Source organism: Magallana gigas, chromosome 2 (genome assembly GCF_963853765.1).
Source record: "Magallana gigas chromosome 2, xbMagGiga1.1, whole genome shotgun sequence".
Classification (NCBI taxonomy): Eukaryota; Metazoa; Mollusca; class Bivalvia; order Ostreida; family Ostreidae; genus Magallana; species Magallana gigas.
The window spans coordinates 30671937-30696735 of NC_088854.1; the positions used below are offsets into that span (position 1 = coordinate 30671937).

Sequence of the window (24799 nt, forward strand, 5' to 3'; positions counted from 1 at the left end):
CAAAATCTTCTTCTCTATTCCCATATATATTTGTTAAAAACTAAATGCATGATTATGATGTCCATGAGGCCCTCTATCAAAATTGTGATATTCATGGACCCCTGGGTCAGGGGTTCAGGCTCTAGGGTGGGGTTAATATGGCCAAATAGTAAAAATGTATTAAATCTTAGAAAATCTTCTTCTCTTTTCCCATATATATTTGTTTAAAAATTAAATGCATAGTTATGATGTCCATGAAGCCCTCTACCTTAATTGTGAAATTCATGACCCCTCGGTCAGGGGTTCAGGATCTAGGGTGGGGCCAATATGGCCAAATAGTAAAAATGTATTAAATCTTAGAAAATTTTCTTCTCTACTATCATATATATTTGTTAAAAACTAAATGCATAGTTATGATGTCCATAAGGCCCTCTACCGAGATTGTGAAATTCATGACCCCTTTATTAGGTGTTCAGGCTCTAGGGTGGGGCCAATATGGCCATATAGTTAAAATGTTTTAAATCTTAAAAAGTCTTCTTCTCTACTCCCACACATGTGGGCAAAAAACTGAATACATGGTTATGATCCACAATCTCCTTTACCTAAATTGTGAAATTCATGGCCCGTGGGTCAGGGGTTCAGGACGGGGGGGGGGGGGCTATATAGTGTTTATGCATATAATGTTTAAAAATCTTCTTCTCTATTCTCACACATCTGTAAAAAGAACTGACTATTAATTATGTTTACCAGGAAGTCCTCTACTGGAAATTTAATTTTCATGTCCCCTGAAGGATGGGTTTTGACTCTAGGGCAGGGCCAAAATGGATGTATAGATGTTAATGCATATAACATTAAAAAATTATCTTCTTTACTCCCACACACCTGAAAGGAAAACTATATTCATGATTTTGTAGACTAGATCTTTTAGTTTTTCACCAAAATTATAGGTTTCAGTTCTTTTTGAAATGTGGTCGTCATTACAAATTTTTAATTTTTCTACTCCAGTATGAAACCTAATTAATTAGATGCATATATGAGACTCCATGACAAGTTTGTGTATGGGATATATGCTACTCAGGTGACCGTTAAGGCCAAATGGCCTCTTGTTCTAATTAGGGTTCTTAATGTTGTAAATGCTTGTCTGCCTCCATTTACTTTTTCCATTTTTATTTTACATTTATTCGCCATCCGATTTTTTCTTTCCATTTTTGTCAACGTTTAAATTTGTTTTTATTAATTGCATGTAAACATCTACATTTTTATGAAGTTATAGGACGCTTTCTTGTAAAACCTTCGACATGTGAATTAAGCAGTTTATTTGTAATTTAAACATATTAAAAATAATATCACGTATAAGGTTACAGTTTGTGAAGGAAAATATTGTTACGTACTTATATTCAAAACAAAAACATTACTATTCAATTTGATTTTAAATACTAACTACTGAACCAAAGTCAGTTGTTCTACAGCCCAGCTTTTTGATCCTTTTCCCGACTTTTACGTAGTGCAAATGCGTCTAGAAAAGACTTGAACCTCTGTGTTCCCTTTCTGGTTTCGGTAGCAAGCTCCTGGGATCCCGATACAGCATAATCAAATATGCATTCTTTGTCATCCCCACACACTTCTACTACGTCTTCAGGAAGATCGGAAGGAGTCTCAAAAGTTGGAACGAAACTGGGGTTTTGAAAGTCGCTGTAGGTAGTCGCGTCTTTGTAGGTAAAAAGAGACTCTTTCTCGGATATCATCCCTAAAATATAAACCTTATAAATTTTGTTGTTTCGATGATAAAATGATGCAAATTAAAAACGACATATTAATGTTGGCATCTACATTACATAGTAATCCAAAGTTCCTGTATATTTCTTTTGAAGAGGAAGTTGGTAGCAAGATTCCGTCCGATGGAGTTCTCAAGTCATTGCTTAGGTCTCCATCAAAATCACCCAGAAGTCCTCTCAAGTGTCCTGGAAGTAGTTTTTTTTTCAATTGTATTTCCATACATGCTAACTATAGAGTCAAATGAGACAAATTGACTGTGGTATGTTTGATAACTAAAACTGAAGAACGCACCGGACAGAAGTGTGTTTCCAACCACTGGAATTATGTTTAACACGTTGGTACTAGCTGTTGTTTGAAATGATATACCACTGGTGAAGGAGACTTGATAAACCTTTTCAGTTGCCTCCGCATCGAGAGTAACTGGTGGTGACTGTATCACAGAAACCCCTGTACGACATAATAATTGAATGACGTGCTGTAAAAGGTAAAGCAATCGGAGAGTAAAAAAGCATTTTAAATACGAATACTAACCTTGAAACTGATAGGAAAGGGATTCGTCAAAGTTAATCAGGTCACCATTAACAAGCACTTTAGCAATATTAGCGGAGTCCAGACGGATCTCTACGACGGCCGATTGATTTAGATGTTGGGATACAAAGGATGTGCAAACACTTGCTTCCGAGAGATCTCCTTTAAAAACAAAATTCGCATACTCGTTCATCAGTATACATTTGTAAGTAAAATTATTTAATTGAAAATATTTTGTCAATTAGTAGATATCAGTTCCTCTCAATACCGTTGGCTTTTCGGAATTGTTCAAGCCGTATCTGGCTTTGGAAAGATTTATCATCGGTTCTCAAATACACAAATTCGCCGACACCGTTGAATGAGTATTTATATCCATCAAGTGAAGTAAAGTGAGGATCTCCAACCGTCAGAGCTGAAACAAGAGTCCTCATTAAAATCATATCTGCAAATCTGTAGGTCTACGAAAAATTTACATCAACACCAGTTTTCTCCCGAAAATCTGTAGATTCTGAAGACAATATAACCTAATAGTAAAGGTATATTAATCTCTAAGTTATATATTATACTTGATCAAAGCTGAATTACATGGTATTAAATGATGTCAATGTAGCTTAACCTCAAGTATGAGAATTATTTATTGTAGTCATTAATGTGACCAATATGAAAATATATCCAAATATTCGACACGAGTGAGAAAAAAAAATCAAAATCGTGGTTATGATGTAATTGTAGCTGCATGTCTGTAGCTCCCGGTCTGAAAAAAAATTTGATGGACTTCCAAGGATCCGGAGCTACAGTGCCACCCATTGAAAATATTCGTTGCGCACAAAACGTGCGCTAGTTTTGGACCGACTAACCTTATTTATATGCAGATTCTGTGAAAACAATTAGTATCGTTAAATCCTTCAGGCAATTTAAAATACTGATATTGTTTCCTTTAATGGATGGCACTGTAGCTCCAGGTCGTCCATCCAAATTTGTTTTCAGACCGGGAGGTACAGACCTGCGGCTAGTGCAATTGATGCCTCTTGGATAAGGATTGAGGCCTTAGGAAAGGATCAATGGTCATCTCTGGTATGTATCAAATGTATGTCATAGATAATTACAAGTCAAGTCAGAGGGTATGATGGTTAAGAAATTGTATAATTGTAGTATGTTTAAGAAATATTTCGTTTTTCAAAGAAATTCACATTTAGAAAAAAAGGGCATAACTTTCTACAAATCTATTAGATAAAAGTGTTTTTGGACCGAAAAAATAGGTTAAAACGATTAATTGAAGAGTAGTCTATATATTTACATGTTGTATAAACTTTAAAAATCCAAATTCTACTGTAATTAAATGGGAATTTAAATTTTACACTATGTTGTAGTTTTGTTTATTCAGATATCAACACTCCTGGCAATAAACTATTCTGTTTCTTACTGAAGTTGAAAAAGCAAATATAAATTTTCTTGAATGCCAAGTGCTTAAAAAATTAACAAATACTCACCTGGGCGAGGTGGCACATAATGAAGACATGAACTTCGTGGTCTGCGCCGCAGGTATTGATGACAGTTGCTCGTTCCCATACCTTTGGACTTGTGCTTAGAATATCGACAACAGTATACAAAAGGAATAACGTCATAATAGAAGTTATCAAAGAAGGGTTGAATACTTTTTCCTTTTAGATAGTGATATCGCTGAAGAGTTCCGCCTTCAACTTCATTGGATTGAATTAACTTGCTCTCCTTGTCGTAACAGCATATATTGTCCATACCACCGGGTCTGCGATAGTAAATAAATATATAACTTTCTACACATACAAGAAATGATTCGTGTTTGTATCGAAAATACAATTCGCTTGTTTCAAACTTACCCTAAACTATTTAACCGAACGCAGTTATTGGCACCCTTTCTATGCAGACAATTACCAGTCATACTCAGTGGAAAAACTTGATTAAACAAATTGCAATTTGGATCCGGATGAAACCGAACGCTGTCGAGCAAAGCTTGTTCCAATGTACAAGGACAGGGCTGAATGCGATATTTTTGTAATGGCGGTAACTTTAAATCCTGTCTATACCATTTGCCACAAAAAGAGTTTGTTTCTGCAGGAGGTAATGCTAAGGGAAATATATCAGACCAAATTCCTCTTCTAGGCCTGAGAGAAAATGGGATTTTTCATTCATCTTTAATCAGTTAATTAAACATTATATACATGCAATTATAAACATGTAAATATCGAATGTATTAGAGGTTAAGATATAATTTGACATCAAAATATCCAAATTTATCACAGAATTTTTTGTATCATTACTTATAATTGAAGTTTAGTGAATTACATAACGCTTAAAGCGATTTATTCGATTATGAAGGTCAGAAAGGTTAAAGAAATATTTGAAAAGCAATGCTTAGCACATAATGTGTATATATTACATAATTTCAAGCAAAATTAAATTAAGATTACTGGTCAGCAAAAACCGTTGCAGATGTAACCCTTATAGCATGAACGAATTCTTGTGTTTATAACGAAATCTGTGCCCATCCGGCTGAACGTTGCACCCCTTCTTGCAAAAGTTTACTTGTCCATGAAAGGCGGCCACCAGCTTCCTCCTGTAAAAATGACAACGAAATTTTCAGTGTTACCAAATGTTAGAAAAATATGTAAATAGCAATGGCAACCGGTAACGAATTGAAAACAATTCAATGAATAAACAACCCCCACAATCAAAGAAAATAGAAAAATGTCCACAGTATCAGTGTTCTCTAGTTCGATAGCGTCTGTATCCCATGAGATATTGTGCTTTCCTGTGTACCAGTCCTCAGGATCCTCTCTGTAGACTCTAATCTTGCTGTCTGCTGGATTTACTAAATATATATGAAACGTATGTAAAAAAAAAAAACCCTTTATTAACAGATGATACTGAGGAAATTTACTTCAGTAGAAAAATGTTGATATAACATACAGAATCTAAAAAAATGTGTAGTCAATGCAATTTTCTTCATATTCAATTCAGCGCTTATCTACACTGTCGATAAGTCAATAAAAGCAAGCTCATGGCAATGAAAATTGAGACTTTGGCAGAGTTTCTTTTACTTCATAGTTTTTTTTCGGATTTCGTACACTTTCCAATAAATGTTATAAATTTTAACATTGTAATATTATTTAATATTATTCAATCAATCACGTACACTTTTATTTCAGGACGACTTACCGACTGTATACAAATAAACTAATTCCCTTGCAGTATCCTGTTGCTCAATTTCTATATTAATAATGATTTCTCCAGTGGTATTGAAGACAGGTGTGACACAGCCTATGCTAAACTGAGATTGTCTTTGACATTTGTATTTCTGGGATCCTGAAAAACTTGCCACAACTGTTGCTGTTGATTCAATACATAGCCCACCAAGGGTTATATACTGCCCTCCTAATATGGGTCCAGAGTTAGGGGTTATCGTTATTTTTGGGATGTCTAATAATATAATTTTGAAAAAGAAATTATATATTACAAACTATCTCAATTTCAGGTATCTGTACAATAAACAATTCTTTCGTTAAATCTAATATTTTTGTATCAGTGAATCGACATTTTTTGATAAGTTTCAAATGCAAGTTGAATAACGCTTTTTTAGCATTACAATTTTTGTTACAAATTGTAGAAACTGTTCTTACATCCTTCCTGACATGGCTGCAAAACTTCTGAATCGTCAATTCTGAATACAAATACGCCTGGTATTCCAACATTTGACATTTCATCAATATTCACGACCTCCGGAGTAAAACCAACGTCAACTTGAAAAAACCGTACGCTATCTCCTGCATTCAATCCAACCTAGAAGCCGTAGATGTATGTTAACGAAATTTTAACACTGTCTTAATTTTTGTATTACTATTTATTTTTATTTGTAGTATAACCTTGTTCAATTTTTGTAAGATGGTATTAACTTTCGTGAATTTTATAACGTAATGCAAGGATGTGTTATTTTATAAACATTTGCTCATTCAATTCAATTTCTTCACATATCTCTATTTTTGATGAATACTAGTATAATTTCGTTGATCTACTTCGCAACAAAATCCGCAAAAAAAAATTATTAACTTTTTAAACAATTTTTTACAGTACTATTTTTTTTCTGCATTATTTGTTTTAATAAATATTATCTTCATCTAATTATGGGTTTGATATGTAATGATTTAAATATATATATTTTTTTGTTCAGAATATAAATCTTTTTATAACTTTATTTCAAAAATGGTGTATTTAAAGATTGCAGAAATATTTTATAACAACGTTAAATAAATAAGCGTTCCTAAAGGGTGTATATGGCATGAACCAATTTGCAAAAGCAACAGACCCCTATACCCCAATATCCTGCTCTCTTTCTAAATAGTGCTAATAAGGAGAAGTTCAATTAGGGTTTCACAGTTTCACACCTCGGTGTGGAAGTAAACTATGAAGAGAAGGGTCTCCAAAACAACACCCGACAAATTTTAATTAGACGTGACGAAGTTGTTAATCAATGTTTATGTTGTACCTTCAGTCCTGTCAACATTGAATTAAAATAGAACAGTTTAATGAAAATTCTTTTTGTGGGACTTTTTGTTAGTAAGAACTATATTGAAGAATATTTAAGGACACACGGGACTTTCCTCGATTTTATAAAATTTTCCATGATATGTTATTCCTTATTTATTAAATTTTAAACGTGTTAATTCCCAACAATTCAGGGTACATTAACAGGCTATTTTGGAGCTAGAATATTTATAATTTTCCTTAGAATAGCATGCAAAATGCATTTGAATGCTTATAAATAGTGTCAGTGTCATAGTATACATTTTCAATTAAACACTTTATATCTAAATAAAAAAGTATCATATAGCATGAAACTATAATTATGAAATTACTTAGCGGAAATCTTCACATTATGGAGATAGGAAAAAAAATGAAAAAATAGAAGATAGGTCGCATCTGACCTTAAAAGAATATAACGATATACATGTATGTTACACAATCACGTGACAAACGAGAAATACTTTATAATAATAACAACATGTCTTTTTATATCATATGCATGTTTTCATTTTGTTTTTAACACATATTCTAAAAAAAATTACGAATTTTTCTAGTTTTATATTCTGTAAATTTTTCTACATACTTGAGCTGCGGTTCCGCCTAATCCGGTTTGTGTATTTCCACCGGAACTTGTTCCTGTCGTCCATGTTATTTTTCCGTAATTGAATATCGCAAAGGAATTGCTGTCGTTTGATATCATGACGGCTTGAAAGGTATTTCTCTGAAATAAAGTTTTAAGTTGCAAACTCTCTAGAACAAAGCTCTTCTATCAAAGGGCCCTTTGTAAAATAAAAGATGTATATCGCAAATGATTTACCTTTAAACAACCACCAAGGGAGGAACATCCGTAAAATGGCAAGTCATACCAAGTAGCAACTATTACCCATGATGCTTGAAAGTTCGTCATCTTTGGAAAAAATGTTTTGACATCATATGTCGCTCTGTTTTTTATGGTTTCTTCTGTTGTGAGTCTATACCAAATTGCTCCTCCCTTCCTCACATCGCTGTCTGCCCAGAAAGGACTGATAAAGGCTAGATTAGTAGGAAAATTCTTTGGTATAAACTGAGAAGCTGATCTGCTCAAAACAATATATCCGTTGTCTGATACCTGAGTAAAAATCGCAAAATATATGATATGTTACTTATTTTAGACAATCGTTAAATCCAACTAAAATCTACAGAATTTTTTTTTTAGAATTATTATTAAAATGTATTGAACAGATATTATAATAAACAACCAAATTAAAAAGTAAAACATTTGAATTAATAAAATGGATGGGATATTCACATCCTCAAAGGCATTAAAAAATTAAATATTATACTTACATAACATCTGTTATGACCAGCAGTAAAATAATTAAACGTAGATGGAAACGCGATAGGTGGAGAGACCACATCACCTCTCAATTCCATTTTAGCATCTCCGTTTTCGTATCCAAAAGGATAAAATTCATCAACGGCTATACTATAAAGGGTTGGAGGCAAGGTGACCACTATGATTGATAGCCAAACGCTCTGCATAGTGTATGGTTTATTGTGAAGAAATTGACGAAGAGAGTTAACATTTATACCCGTTTAAAAAAAATGATGGGGATATTCATCCAATCATATATACTTAACTTTACATCGAAAAGAATATTTCGGAATTTATTTATTATCAGGTGCTTTTTTACCCTTTTTGCATTTTTTAACAACTTCTGAGGGAGAGAAAAAATCAATGGTAGGGGGTTAACTTTCTAGATAAAAGGATTTTATCATGATTTACCTCGGGGAATTTTCCAACAAAGTGTCAGGTTCACTTGTACTTCAAAACAAGCAGATATGGTCTCTTAAATCTTTAGATAGAAAACACAACTAGACTCTTGTTGCAAAAGCAACAAAAAGGTCTTCCGTTTTGATATACATGTATCAATTTAACTGTAAGACATTGCTTCTCTCACATAGAAAAAAAGTGGATGTGATAATTATTGTGAATGATATATCCAGACGTTACTTACATGTAAAACAACGAAAATAAAAAAGAAATCAATTTTTGAAGGACTTTCTGTGACGACCGGAAGTAACGCCGAACTAAACATCAATGTTAACCATTTGTACAATCATAAGTCAATCTTTCCTCCTCAAAGTTTGGTTGTTCACGTATCTGCCAAATTTAAGATCTCTTTGAAACAATGTTTTTTGTCATGGGACCGGAAACGGACAAACGGAAGTGATTAATAAAAACAAAAGCTGGTATTTCTTGTACATTTGCGAAGCATACATCACTGTTTATCAGGCTAGATGAAACACTCAAGAAAGTCAGACTGAGTTAAACTTGTTAAAAACATGATTTTTTAACCCTATCGGTAAAAACCGGAAGTGACAGTTGACAAAATTAAACCCATTCAACAATTCCCCGATCAAATTTCTATCAATCATGAAAGCTTCGTTTCTCAATCACTTACAGTGACAAAAATCTCGCGGACATCAAAGGACTATGTGCGGTATGGTCAAATATTTGCCCCCGATTTCAACCAATTTTTAAATAGTATCGTATAAAAATGAAATCTTCACAAATCAATGTAAAGAGGATGCCTATAACTTTAATCTTGATTTTAGTCATCATTGCTCACTCGCTGTTTATCTATGACGTCACCTAAATGACCTAATTCCCGCAAATTTGCAACCAAATGAAGATATTCTCATTTTTGCTCTATATTTTGCATTCGGAAATATAGAGCGCAGGTCTGCTCAAGTGCGATTTTAACATATGTTTTTCTTCAGATAGTTAAACATATCATACTAAAAAATGGTACGTGAGCAAGCCTGCGCTCGATGTTTCCCAGTCGAAAAATCATCGGAAAACACCCATATTTTGCCAAAAAACATCAATTTATCAAAATAATGCAATCTTCATGACGTCATTTCTACATTATGACGTCACTGTGGTGATAACCTTTTACACCTTTATTTCCAATATGATTTTAACTATCTTTCACCTTATTTAAAACTCTTTCTAGAACTTTGATTTTGGGGGGCAAAAATTGCATAAAACTGCACTTAGTCCTTTGTAAAAAGAAAAGCTACATAGAGATATTTGAGATATCTCACCGGAAGTAAAATTTATTTGCAAATTTAACATTATATAAATGACAAATGTAAGATTGTATACTGATATTTTCATTTTATGTAAATTGAATAAAATATGAAAAAAAACAAATTTTTGAAGTGCTTCCGGTGACGACTGGAAGTTACGCCGAACAAAACAAAATAGTGTATACACATGCACATACATAGGTCTTTCAACCCACAAAGTTTGATTGTTCAAGTCGTCATCGTTTTTGAGATCTCTAAGAAACAAGGTTTTTTGTCTCGGGACAGGAAACGGACAAACGGAAGTGTTCAATGAAAATGAAAGTTAGTATTTTTAAACCATTACACAACTTGACTTTATTGGCTATCAACTTGTCTTATATTGTCAAAAACATTAAAACTTTTAAACAACTTGAGTTGTTTGAACTCTTCTGGTGTGGACCGGAAGTGACGGTTGATAAAATGAGAGCAATTAAACACATCTTCTATCAAATGTCTATCATCCATGTAAGTTTCGTGTCTTGGTCGCTGTCATAATATTTGTTTTAACGAGGCCGGGTCTAATTAGTTCTGCCCTAGATTTTTTGATGAAATTTTTTACCTGAATTTCTACTGATATAATTATTATTTTACGATTAAAAAATAAGACATTTACCACACCGTTTGTTTAGGGGGTCATCTCAAAGTTTGTTAATCTTTAACATAGGACCCTATGGGATTTCGCTTGAAATGTATCAATTTTGCACATTTTTTTAAACTTCTGCCCTAGGGATTTCTTTTTCTGTTCTACATATTAAAGTTACTGCTAAAAAGCATCAAATGGTCAAATAAAAAAAACCTTTTACCTCCTGGTTTGTTCCAAGGGTCTTATCAAAGTTGATTTTTGTATGCCCAATTTCCCAGATTTGTCAGATAATGGCTATTTTTTATTTGACAAACGCGGAAAAGGTGATCTTTATAGTATTGTTAAAGCATTCAGACATATTTAAGTAATAAAAAAATATATAACATCACATATTAAGGGTCATTAATATAAATTACATGGTTACTGTCTTGAAATATATGAATTAAGCTATATTTAGGCGAGTTAAGAAAACGTGACACAGGGTTAGGCCTGCTGAACCCTCTTCACGTTTTCGACCCGAGCCCAAATATAGCTTATACTTCGAGACAGTTATATTTATTCCACAATATAACATTAATTTTACGCATTAAACGAGCCATTTTCAACAAATTTCGCTGAATATCTGCAGTTGAAACTATCGCGCCATGGCGTCAACCAAGCAAAAAGATGACGTCACAATACAAATGAAACGCTGCGCGAAAGCGTGCGTACTCGTTCTGTACTCGGCCTCGTTAAAAAGACTACCTGAGATATTTGAGATATCTCACCGGAAGTAATTCTTTTTTGTTTATTAATCATAGGATAGATGACTTATGAAAGCGTGTATACTTATATTTCAATTCTGTGTTAAACAAATAAAATGCGTAAAAATGTAATTTTTGAAGTGCTTCCGGTGACGACCGGAAGTTACGACGAACAAAACGGAAGACCTTAATAATAATAAACATTACAATCACTATAAGGCCTTCCGTTGTAACGGAAGACCTTAATAAACGAAAACTCAAAAAGCTAATTATATAAATGTAAAGAAAGATCTTAACAATTTTAGGAAAATAACATGAGTACATTTTTATGACCTTGGTGGAATCATCTACCAACACTGCATAAAAGTGCACAAAAAATATAAGCAAATTTCGGCATTGCACTTTTGGGGAGTAAGTCACCGCAATAAAATATTTTGGCAATGTAATTATAATACACTAATCAGCTTTTAAAATTTTTAAATATATACGCACTGCTGGTCTTGCTTTCAATCAGTTTAGAGAATCTGATTGAAAATTTCGATGATATACGCAAAATATAAAAAATGGTTTAAACTGATCCAAAAAAAAAATGTCGCTGAAAGTTTTCAAAGGTAAAAAAGTTTTGCACAAATGCACCTCTTGTGGCTTTGTTGCAGTAAATTGAGAAAGCAGTAGCACCAAAAATCGACAATATTGAATATAATATAAAAAAGAAAAAAATACATTCAGCCCCAGTAAAAGCGTGTGATTTTCTAAAGCTAATAAATTAAAGGAGATATGTTGAGCACTATAGACAGATACCAAAATTTCAGAAGATTGTCTTGTTGTGCTACCAACCCATGCACCATAACGGTAAATAAATAGAATTTTATTTTTATAATCTCAAGACAATAAAACATTTGATTATAGATCTTTGGATAAGTTGCATCTTTGTATTCAAGTTAGACGATTGACGAGATTTTTATAAAGGCATCAAATTAATGTAATTAATAGCTATGAACATGTGAAAAACAAAAATTTAATTACATGTATATACAGAAGTCATGGTAACTTCTCGTATGTACGTTTCCGACAAAGCTCGAAAAATTATTTTGTCCGAAAGACATCAAAAACTTCCTCTTTAAGACTAGTTTTTTCATGCTCGAGCGATTTCTCGCTCAGTATACGTTAAAATCGATGACGTTATACAAACAATACAATGACGTCACTATATTACCGGACACTGTGACTATATATATATATATATATATATATATATATATATATATATATATATATATCTTATTCTTTTTTTGATTATATATATATACTTAGCGAGAAATCGCTCGAGCATGAAAAAACTAGTCTTAAAGAAAAAGAGATTTTCTGTTTTATGAATTGTGTGATATGGTATGAAAATGGTGGTCTAAATGTTTATTAGTATTGTTTACATTATTCTTTCCAGAAAAGAAGTCAATAAAGAATAATATATTTCTTTGGTAACGCCGAAAAAAAGTATTTTGACTATTTAATGTTGTAAACGAACTTGTTGTTATGCCTCTTTCTCATGCTGTTTCTTTTGATTGCTTTTCCAATGCACATGCTCAGAAATAAACATTTTCTATAAATAAGCATCAGTAAAGTTTCATTTCTCCTTACATGAAATAACTGTAGCATTCAGATAGTACTAATAAACAAGACTCTAGTTGCTATAGCAACAATAAGGTCTTCCGTTCTTCATGTAGATCAAGGGTGAACGGGAATAAATCCCGGGATAAATCCCCGTACACCCTTTGATTTGACCTCGATATCTAATAGTATCAAAGTACATCAGAATTAATGGTAAAACAATTTTAAGACTTCTGAGTTTAGAAATACGATGTTCAAAAGAAAAAGCTTCAAAGCTTCAAAATTTGCTAATTTTTCCGTACATAAATCAAAAATTAATTTTTAAGTTGATTTAAGAACTTATTGAGAAAAAACCGTCAAAATCGTCAAATTGATTTCATTTGGAAATTCATTAGAAATTTTCAGGTTAAAACATTTTGGAGATTCATTAGCCATGTTCAAGGTTATATCATTTTAAAGAGTCATCAGACATTTCAAGGTTGCACCAATTTAGAGTCATCTATTTTTTTATCCTTTTTAGTAGGGAATTGTCAACTTGATAAGTTTTGAGTAGGAGTCTAATATATTTGAAATAATAAAAAAAGCTGATAACTGCAAATATACGTACTTTTTCTTTTATCAAATAATTGAATTTTTATTAAAATGAGTGTTTATCTTTTAGGTATTTGAGAAGATACGGGTGAAACTTATTTCACAGGTGATTCGTACTAATGAATATTATTTTTGCCAAGGTTGTGTCCTCTAAAACTTCGTATCTGATTGTTACTTGGGCTATATTATTTCCTTTTTCATTTACTGCATTAAACTGCTTATCTACAATCTACAAACTAATTTGAAAAGAAGGAAGCTTTATTGGAAAACAGAACATAATATCCCAAACTAAAGCAAAAAGTAATAATTAGCAAAATAATTTGCTCAAAATAATTTCCATCTGAATTGCATGCTTTCTATTATTCGTCTTTTTTTTATTTGAAAAAGAAATATACAGAAAATATTTCAAAATAAGTAAAAAGTTAAGCATCATATATTACCCAAAGAGCTACAGTTCTTCAGCTAAGCTAGGGGTAGATGGATGTGGAAGTGTGATTGGACATGGGTTTATGGCAGCCCTAATGCGAAACCCCTGTACATATAAGCTAGTGCATTTAAAACATGGATATTTTCAACCTCTACAATATAAATTTTCCTCATATTCAAATAGATTGAACGAACATGATATTTCATCAAATAATCGATAAGCGATATTTTTCTTATCAATTTATGTAGTTCATGTTATCTAAATATCTTTAATTTCTTTAGCCAATGAATTTTTTTATTATTATTTTTTAAAAGTTTAGCAAAGAAATAATAAACATATACGAAAAGAAAAACTTGGAATGCGCAAGCGTGTTGTCTGAATTTGGTTTGAATCCCTTGTTCTATATCTTTAAAAGAATCAACGACAAAGTTATATGCTAATGGAACGCCATAGCTGCCTTAAGATATTGTACGTCATAATACATAGTGAGATTCATTAATTAAAGGGTCGTTTCTGTATATGTTAATGGTCATCAGCCCTTGTTATATGGTGAAAAGTATATAACGTATGATGGGTAACACATATTTAAAAGTGCATCTCATACATCAAACTGTTTACAGCAATTTTAACATGGTTGCAAAAGCACGTTAAATGGTGGTAATAATGACATAGCTGGTGCTTTATTTAAATTGAACGATTAGAAAAATAAAGCAATGAGTCAGAACGTAAAACCATTTGGTCACCATTACATTCATACGGTATTCTCGTATATCAGTTGGTCAGTACAGTATGTTAAATGGTTGCTACTCGTTATTATTGAATGAAAGTTATATAATAAATCATATGGTTAGCCCCGAAAGATGCAGTAACAACTTTGTAGGTCTCAAATTGGTTTTGTAATATAACGCATAACTGAGATCCTGATTAATCAGTGCTTTTGTATTTCGAGAGCAGTAATTTTTTCATTTTCTGTTTATGTAATTGAGTCTCTTAACTTCGATCATTTCTATTTCTTACTCAGTGCATACATCGCCGTTAAAATTACTTACTGTATACAGGGTTTTTTTCGCCCCGTGTTATTTTCGCCCCATCAATACTTGCAAACGGTTTCGCCCCGTCTTAAATTCGCCGAAACACGCTTGTGTATGAAGGAGATAACTTGGAATACTAGAATTCGTCCAGTTTTATAAATTCGCCCGCTGACGAGGGCGAAAAGGGCGAAAATAAAACAGGGCGAATATTTCCCTGTTTACAGTATTATTGCCATTGTTTAAAAGAGCGATGGAGAACGAAATCAACACAGAATATTTTTTAAAAAAACTATGTTAAAGTCAAACCAATGTAGTAACTACTATAGACTAATGTTGGGGTTTTTTTTGTCATTTTAGGACAATGTTTATAGGCAAATTTTAGCAGTCATATGTTGATCGTATTCGGAAGAAAGAAGTGAGACATGCTCATTAAATTTAATTTACTAAGCACACGTGCTTAATATTATTGCTTTTCATACATAAAGGAAGTATCTATTTTACTTAGAACCATAGTAAGAAAATCAGAAACCCCATATAACCCAGCTATGCATTGATCTTAATTGAAATATGAATCATCAATTAATTTTTTTTTTAGAAATAAACACAGTATTTCTTTTTTGTTTAAGATTTTTAAGTATAGCATATAAAATTACGAATGGGTGTTAAAAAAAATACAAACAAGTGTTATAAACTATTTTATGGAAATAACACACTTTTTCAAAGTAATGGTTTGTGTATATTTTACAAACATTGGTATTAATAGATTACAAAGCTCACCGAGGTGGGGATCACCTTCACGAGACCACCTTTATTATATAATTAAAAAATAAAAATAATAGATAATTATCTTTAATAAAATATTAAATGCTTAAGTGTGGTTTGACACAATATCATATAAAATAATATGATACAAAATTGTATAATAATCATATTATATGTAAATTTCATATTGTATGGTACAGTATTTACCAATAAACTACAATACAATTTAATATTATATCCTGTGACACAATTCAATATTGTGTCTAATTATGTATCATATGGTACAATATACCCGCAAATTTGGAAATGTTTACGTCGATTAATTTTTGCGAATTCGAGTGATAAAGATCAAAATAAATTTTTACGTTTAAAATTTTGCGAATTGTCAACGGTGCTACAATAAAAAGTTATGCTAAATTATAAATGTCATATATATTGACATGCGCAATATTAGCTAACTCTTGGCTATTGTATATTACTAAAGCCTAAAATTAATTTGATCTCTAGGCATGATCGATAGTCGGATTTTGATTTTAACCAACAAAGGTAACGAAGGTAAATAAATGATATTATTACTTTGGGAATAAAGTGACGTACATTTTAAGATGGAAGTAATAACTTTCTCCATAACTATCCCGACTTTTGACTTGCGATCCCGAATTTAAAAAAAATTAGTTTGCTTGGTCGGTTAATAAATAAAATAGAAATAAACGTCTAGAAAAAAAACATTTATTGAATAACTTGTAAAGCAAAAATAAGTGACTAAAAATAAAACATAGTTTTAATAAATCATGCATGCATGCAGTGTTATCAGTGATTTAAAACCCTTCTCCACACGCGGGTTATTGGGTGATTACAATGTACATGGTTTCAAATTCAAATTTCCTCTGTACAACGAACCCATTTACATTTATCGATTTGAAGTCCAGAAAGGCATCTTCTTAAAACTTTATAAAACCTATAAATACATATAACAGCCTCATAATGATAGTATAATAACACTTTCCATACGGAAAGCTTGCAGATTACGTTTTATCAAACATGGCGCCAAATCATGCTGCACCGTATGCTTTGCACTTAGTAAGATTCGCAACCGAAAAGGTATATAATGACAACTCTAAGATATCATGGGCAGTATTCGTCTGCTCAACCCTACCATAACATGGAGCCCACAAAGCCCATACCAATGGTAATTATTTATCCTCTTTCCTTTTATAGGTTGGGTAAACTCTGATGCCATTCCGTACCCAGTATATTTAGGTCCCCATTCAACCAATTTAGTAATTTTTTCGTAAAGTTCGTTGGATAAAATAAAAGTTGGAAATTCTTGATATTTACAATATCCTAATATTGTTGTATTTGATTTATAATTTATTGAGTTATTTCTATAACAATGAAATCATTGGAAATGTATTATTCTCTACATTGGGTAATTTTCAGGAGTGAGAGTTCCAAAAATTATATTTTTGTAGCACAGCTAACCAAAAACCGTTACACGTACTTTACGTGATAAACTAGTTTAACAAATTGTGCCGATAATGTTTAAGAAACATTATGGATGCCATTGGCACAAAACGGAAGACATTAATTATTTTTCAAATTGTGTCGATTCAGTTACATTTTGCATATTTTTTAAAAATGGTTAGTCCAAAGAGACATCATTTACATGTTTTCTATGTGATAAAAAGCTCATGATCGGAGAATCACGCGTTTCAATCCTGCTGTACCGGCGTCGAGTCGAAATGATGCCCAAATACTACCCATATTTTAAAGAATGCCTTCAATATAATGCAAAAAAAGAAAGAAACAACAACGTATCTTTACCTTATTAAAAATTTTATGTTTTTAAAAGCAGAGCAGATATTGCAATATATGTACATGTACATCTTATGTAAGATGTTAGCAAATCGCTTATTTTTTTGCATAATTCATTTTACGTAGCAATTATTCAAGAATGAAAGAGGCGTCAGGACAAAAAAGGTTCTTCCAATTTATGACCTAGTTCTCTGATCGTGAACCTAGGGAAGTTGAATCCCCATAATGCACATGTACATGTATTACATGACCTGCTTTTTCCAGCCATATACAGTGATAATGTCCTGTTCAGTGGCTATAGGCGAATACTTCATCACAAGAGTTGAAATAAATGGAGTGTCCCATTGAATTCCGTCTTCTTGTGTGTTTTTGTTGTTTATGTATAGCCAAACCACATCTATTTCATCAATAGTTACTACATACTTTGTAAAATTGAAGTTATCTTCTTCTTCTTTACCCTTATATAGATAACTTTGGTTATCTTTTCGAAAATTAACTTCAAAGTAAACAAAAATGTCGAGATCTTCCTCCGGAATAGAATCGCAATATCCATTTTCCAAGGCCAAATACGCAGTTTCTTGTTCACTTATATCTCCCATCATATCAAATTCACAGAACTGCCCAGGAAATTGGACCTTACTCCCACTCTTGGCATTGCCGTCAATGCTCATTTTGAAAGTATCAGAGGTCGAAGCAGATTTAAGAGAGATGAGCATATAATCGTGTAACGGAAGTTGTACGTTTGATTCGAATAAGGACAATTGATCTCCTTTTTCCACTGCAAAACACGTAAATGAAATACTTCAAAAGATGAATATATCTGCTTATGGTTAAAGTGAGCATAGGTCTCTAAACATTTTGATACATTGTTTTTGGAAAATTATGGACATCAAGTTATAGATTTCGAGTACTGGTTGAATTGATTAAACTACAAGATAGTTTGTATAGAAATAATACTTTCTTTGCTATCTATAAAATAACTTTTAAAAAGTTTTGATATTCTTTTTAATATCTTTTAGGCAAATGCAGTGCATTATCTAGCCATAATTATTTTGATTTTTTTTCATTGTCAGGTACTTAAAACATTCTTGTTAAGTTCGCCTTAATGAAAGTCACAAAGGCCTTAAAGGTCACTTTAGTATTACAGCCCGTCGATGACCCAAACAGGGAGTTTTATGTTTGCATTTTATACATTCTAATGTCTAATCATAATGTGTGACTTCTCTTACTGTTGCCCCCATAATTAAAAGGATGTTCTGAATGAATTATAATTGATAATCTTATCTTTCAGTAACTTACCCATCATAATATAGACATTATACTGTGGTTTCATTAATATTCAAGGGTATCAATTTTCGTGGATAAAGTGAAAAGCACAGTTTCAAGGATACATAAATTCGTGGCCAATGCCCTATCAATATAAAATGTTGATAAAAATTGCACTTCAATGAACATTAAATTTCATGGATGAACTTAACAACGAAATCCACGAAAATTGGTTTTCAACGAATATTGATGAAACCACAGTACCCGCTTTATTCCCTATCTGCTTTTGTTTATTCAGATCTTTGATACTATATTGAATAATGCTTTAGCTACATGCACGTTACAACGTTAAATTGAAAATTCTACAATTACATTAAAGATAAATTTTAACGTAATATTTGTCCATAGGGTACATGTTAAATGTCTCTAAATGTCTTTATTTATAAATTGTTGGTGACTCTTACAAAGTCTTATTTGATTTAAAACACAATAAATAAAAAACTTGCCTTCAACCAGTGAAATAAGACCCAATTCCTCCCTCGTATCAGAAGGGCCACGGAAACGCATGTGGTAGTTTGAAACGTTTGTGCTCTCATCATAGGTTTTATTGACCCAAATCGGTTGTATAAGGAAGTGTATCTTTGGCAACGATATCTCCTCAAAGGTCTGGTTGGAAATCAGGTATATGTACAAGTTTAATTTTTGTTATTTCAAGTGCGTTTTTATTCAAGATTTTCAAACTTGTCATCTCGAAAGTATCAAACATATTCATCTTGTCTTTTCTTTAATCTGAATTTACTTTTTGAAAAAAATTCTCAGAATTTTCATATTTTTCTTTTGCAAACTAAACTCTTAAATTTGTTTTAACCTTAGATATCTCTGAAACTAAGTAAAAGACTTACGCTTCCGCTCCTTATGGCGCACAGCAAAAGAACACATTGATAAACGAAGAGGAACTTCATTATGAATCTGAAAGGAAACAATAAAGGTAAAATGAGCTCTATCATGCAGTGATGCTCCGAAATATATATGTACCTCCTTGTTATTTGATTAGATTCCTTAAATGTCCTGAGAGTAACAAAATAAGCATTATGACTTTTAAAGGACAGATACAATAGAGCAGTTACCAGGCCAATTACATGCATTAATAATAATATTTTCAAAAAGTCAAACAGTAATTTGAATTATTTAATGCGATTTTCTAATATGTTTACAATTATGTAGCCTCCATTGTTCCATTCCCATACTCTTATTTAAAATTAACATCAATCAAATATCGGGCATTCTTATAATTATTATCTCAGTTATTCCGTATCAACCACCTCGTTGCACTTTACCTACTTCGCTATCGTGTCTGAAATATCTACACTATTATCCCCTCGCGCAACTTGTTGCGAAGGGGATATAGCATTTCCGAGTACCGCCATATTAGTTGTCGATTTTTATTGTTTATTCATCGCTACACACCCACTATATAAGGCCGGGTGCAATATTCATGCTTCACCGCATTCGGGTATTTCATACATCCAAACACGTTACCTTGGACTAAAACACGTGTAGAAACGCGTTTTGAAGAAAAATAATTTGACAACTACTGACTGGAAAGGAATATCCAATAAGCGGCAGAACACAACAGACTGAAATCCATGCACACATACTTAAAAAATTCCTCGATGATTGTATCGACCGTTTTCCTATGTACTAGTATGTTATAACATCGCTCATGCACAAACCACACATTGTGGCAGATCGAGCTATGCCAATGATCCCATGGATTATTTTGTAGGAAACATTGATGGAAACGATGTTACGTCGTTACTTTCTTGGATTAACTACATAATGTATCATTTAGCTACTGTTGCCGGGGTTTTCAAAAAGATGCAGACGTTTTGCACTCTATATGAATGATACACGTGTTCGATGTGCATGCGAAGTATGGCAGCACTGTCTGTGCAAAATAATACGGATACCTTGTCTTTCAAAAAATTAATATATTTTGTATTTCATTTATTGTTATTTTCTTTATTTTTTATTGCATTTAGGAGTCCGTGCCACCTGAATCCTCGATCGGAAAGCAACCGACCGTAACTTTCTCGATCGGTATATATACCCCAGTGGCAGTAAAGGAGCGATCGAAACTAATATGGCTACCAAATGCTTTCATGAATTGATGTCAGCTTTAAGAACTTACGGCACGCGGTTTTTGTATTAGATTATATTATATGAGTGGCAAAGTGTAAACTAATGACGGCATATTGCAGAATATTAATTCTCACCGAACAAACTTAGAGATAAATGAGGTAGTCACGTGCTATGTTTAAAGCAATGAAAGTGTGACATTTAAGTCCGAGGGAAAACAATGTATCATATGATAAAATAATGTTTCATACCATGCAGTACATTATCATAGGAATTATAATAAATCATATAACAACAAACATCCATCAAGCAAGTTTAAGTGAAATAGAACACGGTTTTCTTAGCATCCTTTATAATGGCAATCAAGCTCTCTATCTTAGCTAGCCTTATGTTTCAAATCCAAGTTACATGACCCATGAAAGTTAGCCAAGGCAGCATATTTTTTCAAACCCGCATTTAACTATTAAAAAAAACTTTTCATCTGCTCCAACATCAAGATAATCAAGATCAAGCTCGGTATCTGAAGCTACCGCTATTTACACATCCAAAGTTATTATACCTGTTTTAGTCTGACTTGATATGAGCAGCATTTAGTTCATTGTATAACCAACTAGAAGCGCAAAAACCCACTGCGCTCTGCTGTTAGGTGACAATGGTTGGAAAAAACTATTTATAAAATTACATTTGATTTTATTGTTTATTTCGATAAAAGGTACGTCACAACAAGGAGGTGTCCCTACCACCTCAATATTTACTATATTTAAATATTGTCCTATAAAATTTATTATTTATTTAGTTATTTCATAACAATAAAATCATTTGGAATGTGTTATTCTCTGTATTGGGTAAATTTTCGGAGTTAGGCACACACAAATTATATTTTTGTAACACAGCGCATGCTAACCAAAAACCGTTACATGTACTTTACGTGATGAACTTGTTTTAAAACAAATTGTGTCGATAATGTTTAAAAGCATTGAGGATACCATTGGCACAATACAAAAGACATTTTTAAAATTTGTCAATTCAGTTACATTTGGCATTTTTAAAAAAGTGGTATTTTATAAAGAATAGACCAAAGAGATCTCATTTACATGTTCTTTTTGTGATGATCACGTTATTATCAATTAATATCGTTAGGTTTAATTATACTATATTCCAGTTGTGTGTGATAAAGAACATTAATTTTGTACGGTTGGAATCAGCTCATTGCAAGATATTCACACTATAGCTATACTATATATAAACAAATACAGATCCATGCATTATTAGGATATTTTATACATAATTATTTAACGGTTTTGGATTGTCATCAATTTATCTATACTATCATTACCATCAGGAAATTAAAATTTTGACTGTTTGTTTAAAGTTATCAATTACTAGTATCTGCGGATTACTGCATGGTGATTGCATGGCAGACATGAACACAGAGATCTTGCCCCTATCGGAGTCGAGGTAAAATGATGCCCAAATACTACCTATATTTTAAGGGATATATGTTATAACGAGCAAGAAAAAACAACAACGTATCTATACTTCATTTTAATTTTTATTTCTTTATAAAAGAAGTTCTATTCTATTCTAAATGTGTTAACAAATCACATATTTAATTTCTTACATAGTTCATCTCACAATGGTTTTCAATTCATATAGCAATCATACAAAAAGTAAAGAATGGCATTAATGTACATTTGTTTTATTTTCAATCTGCATTGTCCAGCCATACACAGTAATAATGTCCTGTTGAGAAGGCATATACTTCATCACAAGAATGCAAATAAATGGAGTGTCCGATCGATATCCGTCTGCTTGCATGTTTTTGTTATATAAAAATAGCGAATGTCCATCTATTTCATCAACATATTCTACATACTTCTTAAGGTCAGAATTATTCTCTTCCATTCCCTTATACAGATAACTTTGGTTACCTTTTCGAAGATTGACTTCAAAGTACACAAAAATGTCGAGATTTTTTTTTGGATCAGAATAACAGGGTTCATATGGCAAGGCTAAATACATTGTTTTTTGTTCAGTTGTTTCTCTTATTATCTCAAATTCACAGAGTCGTCCAGGAAATTGGTCCTGACTCCCACTCTTAGCATCGCCTACAATGCTCATTTTGAAAGTATCGGAGGTCGAAGCAGATTTAAGAGAGATGAACATATAATCGCCTAAAGGAACTTGTACGTGTGATTCGAATATGGACATTCGATCTCCTCTCTCCACTGCAAAACATGTAAAAAATAATTTAAAACAGCCCTATCATATATCTCCTTAGGGTTGATGTTAGCATAGGTCTCTTAACATTTTTATGTTATATTAGAACATTATAAACATAAAATTAAAGATTTCAAGTACTAGGTTTTTTTTCCAGTATTTAAGTACATGATTGTTTGTGTATAAATCATAATTTACTAATGTTATCTAGAAAATAGAATTTCAAAAGGTTTTACATCGTTCTTTCATATCTTTCAATCAAATCAAATGCAATATTACTTTACCACTTTACTTTTGATTTTCTACCCTTGTCAGGCACTTAATAACAATTTCTTTAAGTTCACATTAACGAGAGGCCAACAGGCCTTGCCGGTCACCTGAGTAATATTGTCCGTAAATGACCCTAAGAGGGAGTTTCAAGCTTCTCTTTGAAGTCTTAATCCTTAACAGAGACTCATCTGATTGTTATCCCTGCTTTTATGATTTGATGTTTGCAAACACAGATTCTTAAAAAAATGAAACACAGATTCCATATCTCGCCAAGTCATATTTTTTATGGGTTTTTTTTCAATTCTGAATAAAATCAACTCCCGTCAATGCTTTCTATATTTTGATTTTAAAACTGTTGTTGACTCTTTCAGAGATTTATTCGTTTCAAAAGATAAAAAAAATAGACAAACTTGCCTTCAACAAGTGAAATAACATCTAATTCCTCCTTTGTATCAGAAGGACCACGGAAACGCATGTTGTAGTTTGAAACGTTTGTGTCCTCGTCCCAGGTTTTATTGACCCAAATCGGTTGTATAAGGGGGTGTAGTATTGGCAAATCCACCCAAGTCTGATTGGAAATCAAGTGTTTGTACTAGTTTAATTTTTGTCATTTGGAGTGCGTTTTCATTAAAGATTTAAGAACATGTTATCTCAAAAGATTAAACATTCAGCCAATCTATTTTTTAATCTGAATTGTGTTAAACAATTATGTCTCTTAGAATTTTCAGATTTTTCTTTTGCAACTAAACTCTTAAATTGGTATTAACCTTACATTTAGCTGGAAGTAAAAGACTTACGCTTTCGCTCTTTGTGGCGCACAGCAAAAGAACAAATTGATATACGAAGAGGAACTTCATGATGAATCATCTAAAAGAGGACGAGAAAAGCAAACTGAGCTCCAGTAGATATGCTCCGAAATATGTACCTCCATTTAATTAAATTATGTTCATTAAATGTTGTAAAATAAACAAAATGAGCATTATTACTTTTAAACTTTAGGACAAATTACATTACAACTGCTATCAACTTATCAGGGCAATAACATGAATTATAATATTTTCAAAATGTCATTTTTGATTGACATAATTAATGAACTTTACTAATGTTTAGGTAAATATGTTCACAGCCTGTAATGTTCCATTTCCATACATGTAATTGAAAAATCGACATCGGTCAAATATCGGGCATTCTTAAATTTTGTATCAAATTACATTATTACATTATTATATAGCCTACATGCATTTAGCCGTGATACTCTGCTACTTTCACTAGTGATGTTTTGTTTGAATCGGACAATACTTAACTTCGCAGTGTTGTTTTTTTTTTTAAGAACACGTAACATGTAGTTGATTGCTGATTCGAAGACTTGAGCATTAATACGTCTAAATAT

General features: G+C 32.2%; 2 protein-coding genes and 2 long non-coding RNA genes across 4 annotated transcripts; all 4 read right to left on the reverse strand.

Annotated features, from left to right (window-relative positions):
- Window positions 1–1288: 1288 nt before the first annotated feature.
- On the reverse strand, window positions 1289–4495 carry LOC105348616 (sushi domain-containing protein 2). The gene is made up of 7 exons (XM_020062479.3): window positions 4140–4495; window positions 3774–4048; window positions 2552–2695; window positions 2287–2445; window positions 2047–2202; window positions 1815–1940; window positions 1289–1726 (listed from the first exon to the last, which is right to left on the reverse strand). Exons 1-7 carry the CDS (start codon window positions 4199–4201, stop codon window positions 1443–1445), a joined length of 1206 nt encoding a protein of 401 aa, XP_019918038.3. The 5' UTR covers window positions 4202–4495; the 3' UTR covers window positions 1289–1442.
- A 291-nt stretch (window positions 4496–4786) lies between these two features.
- On the reverse strand, window positions 4787–8392 carry LOC136271481 (sushi, nidogen and EGF-like domain-containing protein 1). The gene is made up of 7 exons (XM_066071567.1): window positions 8167–8392; window positions 7658–7948; window positions 7424–7561; window positions 5940–6099; window positions 5479–5739; window positions 4989–5131; window positions 4787–4876 (listed from the first exon to the last, which is right to left on the reverse strand). Exons 1-7 carry the CDS (start codon window positions 8359–8361, stop codon window positions 4787–4789), a joined length of 1278 nt encoding a protein of 425 aa, XP_065927639.1. The 5' UTR covers window positions 8362–8392.
- A 9462-nt stretch (window positions 8393–17854) lies between these two features.
- LOC105348615 (uncharacterized) lies at window positions 17855–19845 on the reverse strand. Its single transcript, XR_010710991.1, has 3 exons — window positions 19683–19845; window positions 19287–19446; window positions 17855–18292 (listed from the first exon to the last, which is right to left on the reverse strand). It is a non-coding gene; the product is annotated as an uncharacterized lncRNA (long non-coding RNA).
- Window positions 19846–22484: 2639 nt separating this feature from the next.
- On the reverse strand, window positions 22485–24318 carry LOC117681490 (uncharacterized). The gene is made up of 3 exons (XR_010710228.1): window positions 24207–24318; window positions 23824–23977; window positions 22485–23147 (listed from the first exon to the last, which is right to left on the reverse strand). It is a non-coding gene; the product is annotated as an uncharacterized lncRNA (long non-coding RNA).
- Between the last annotated feature and the right edge of the window lie 481 nt (window positions 24319–24799).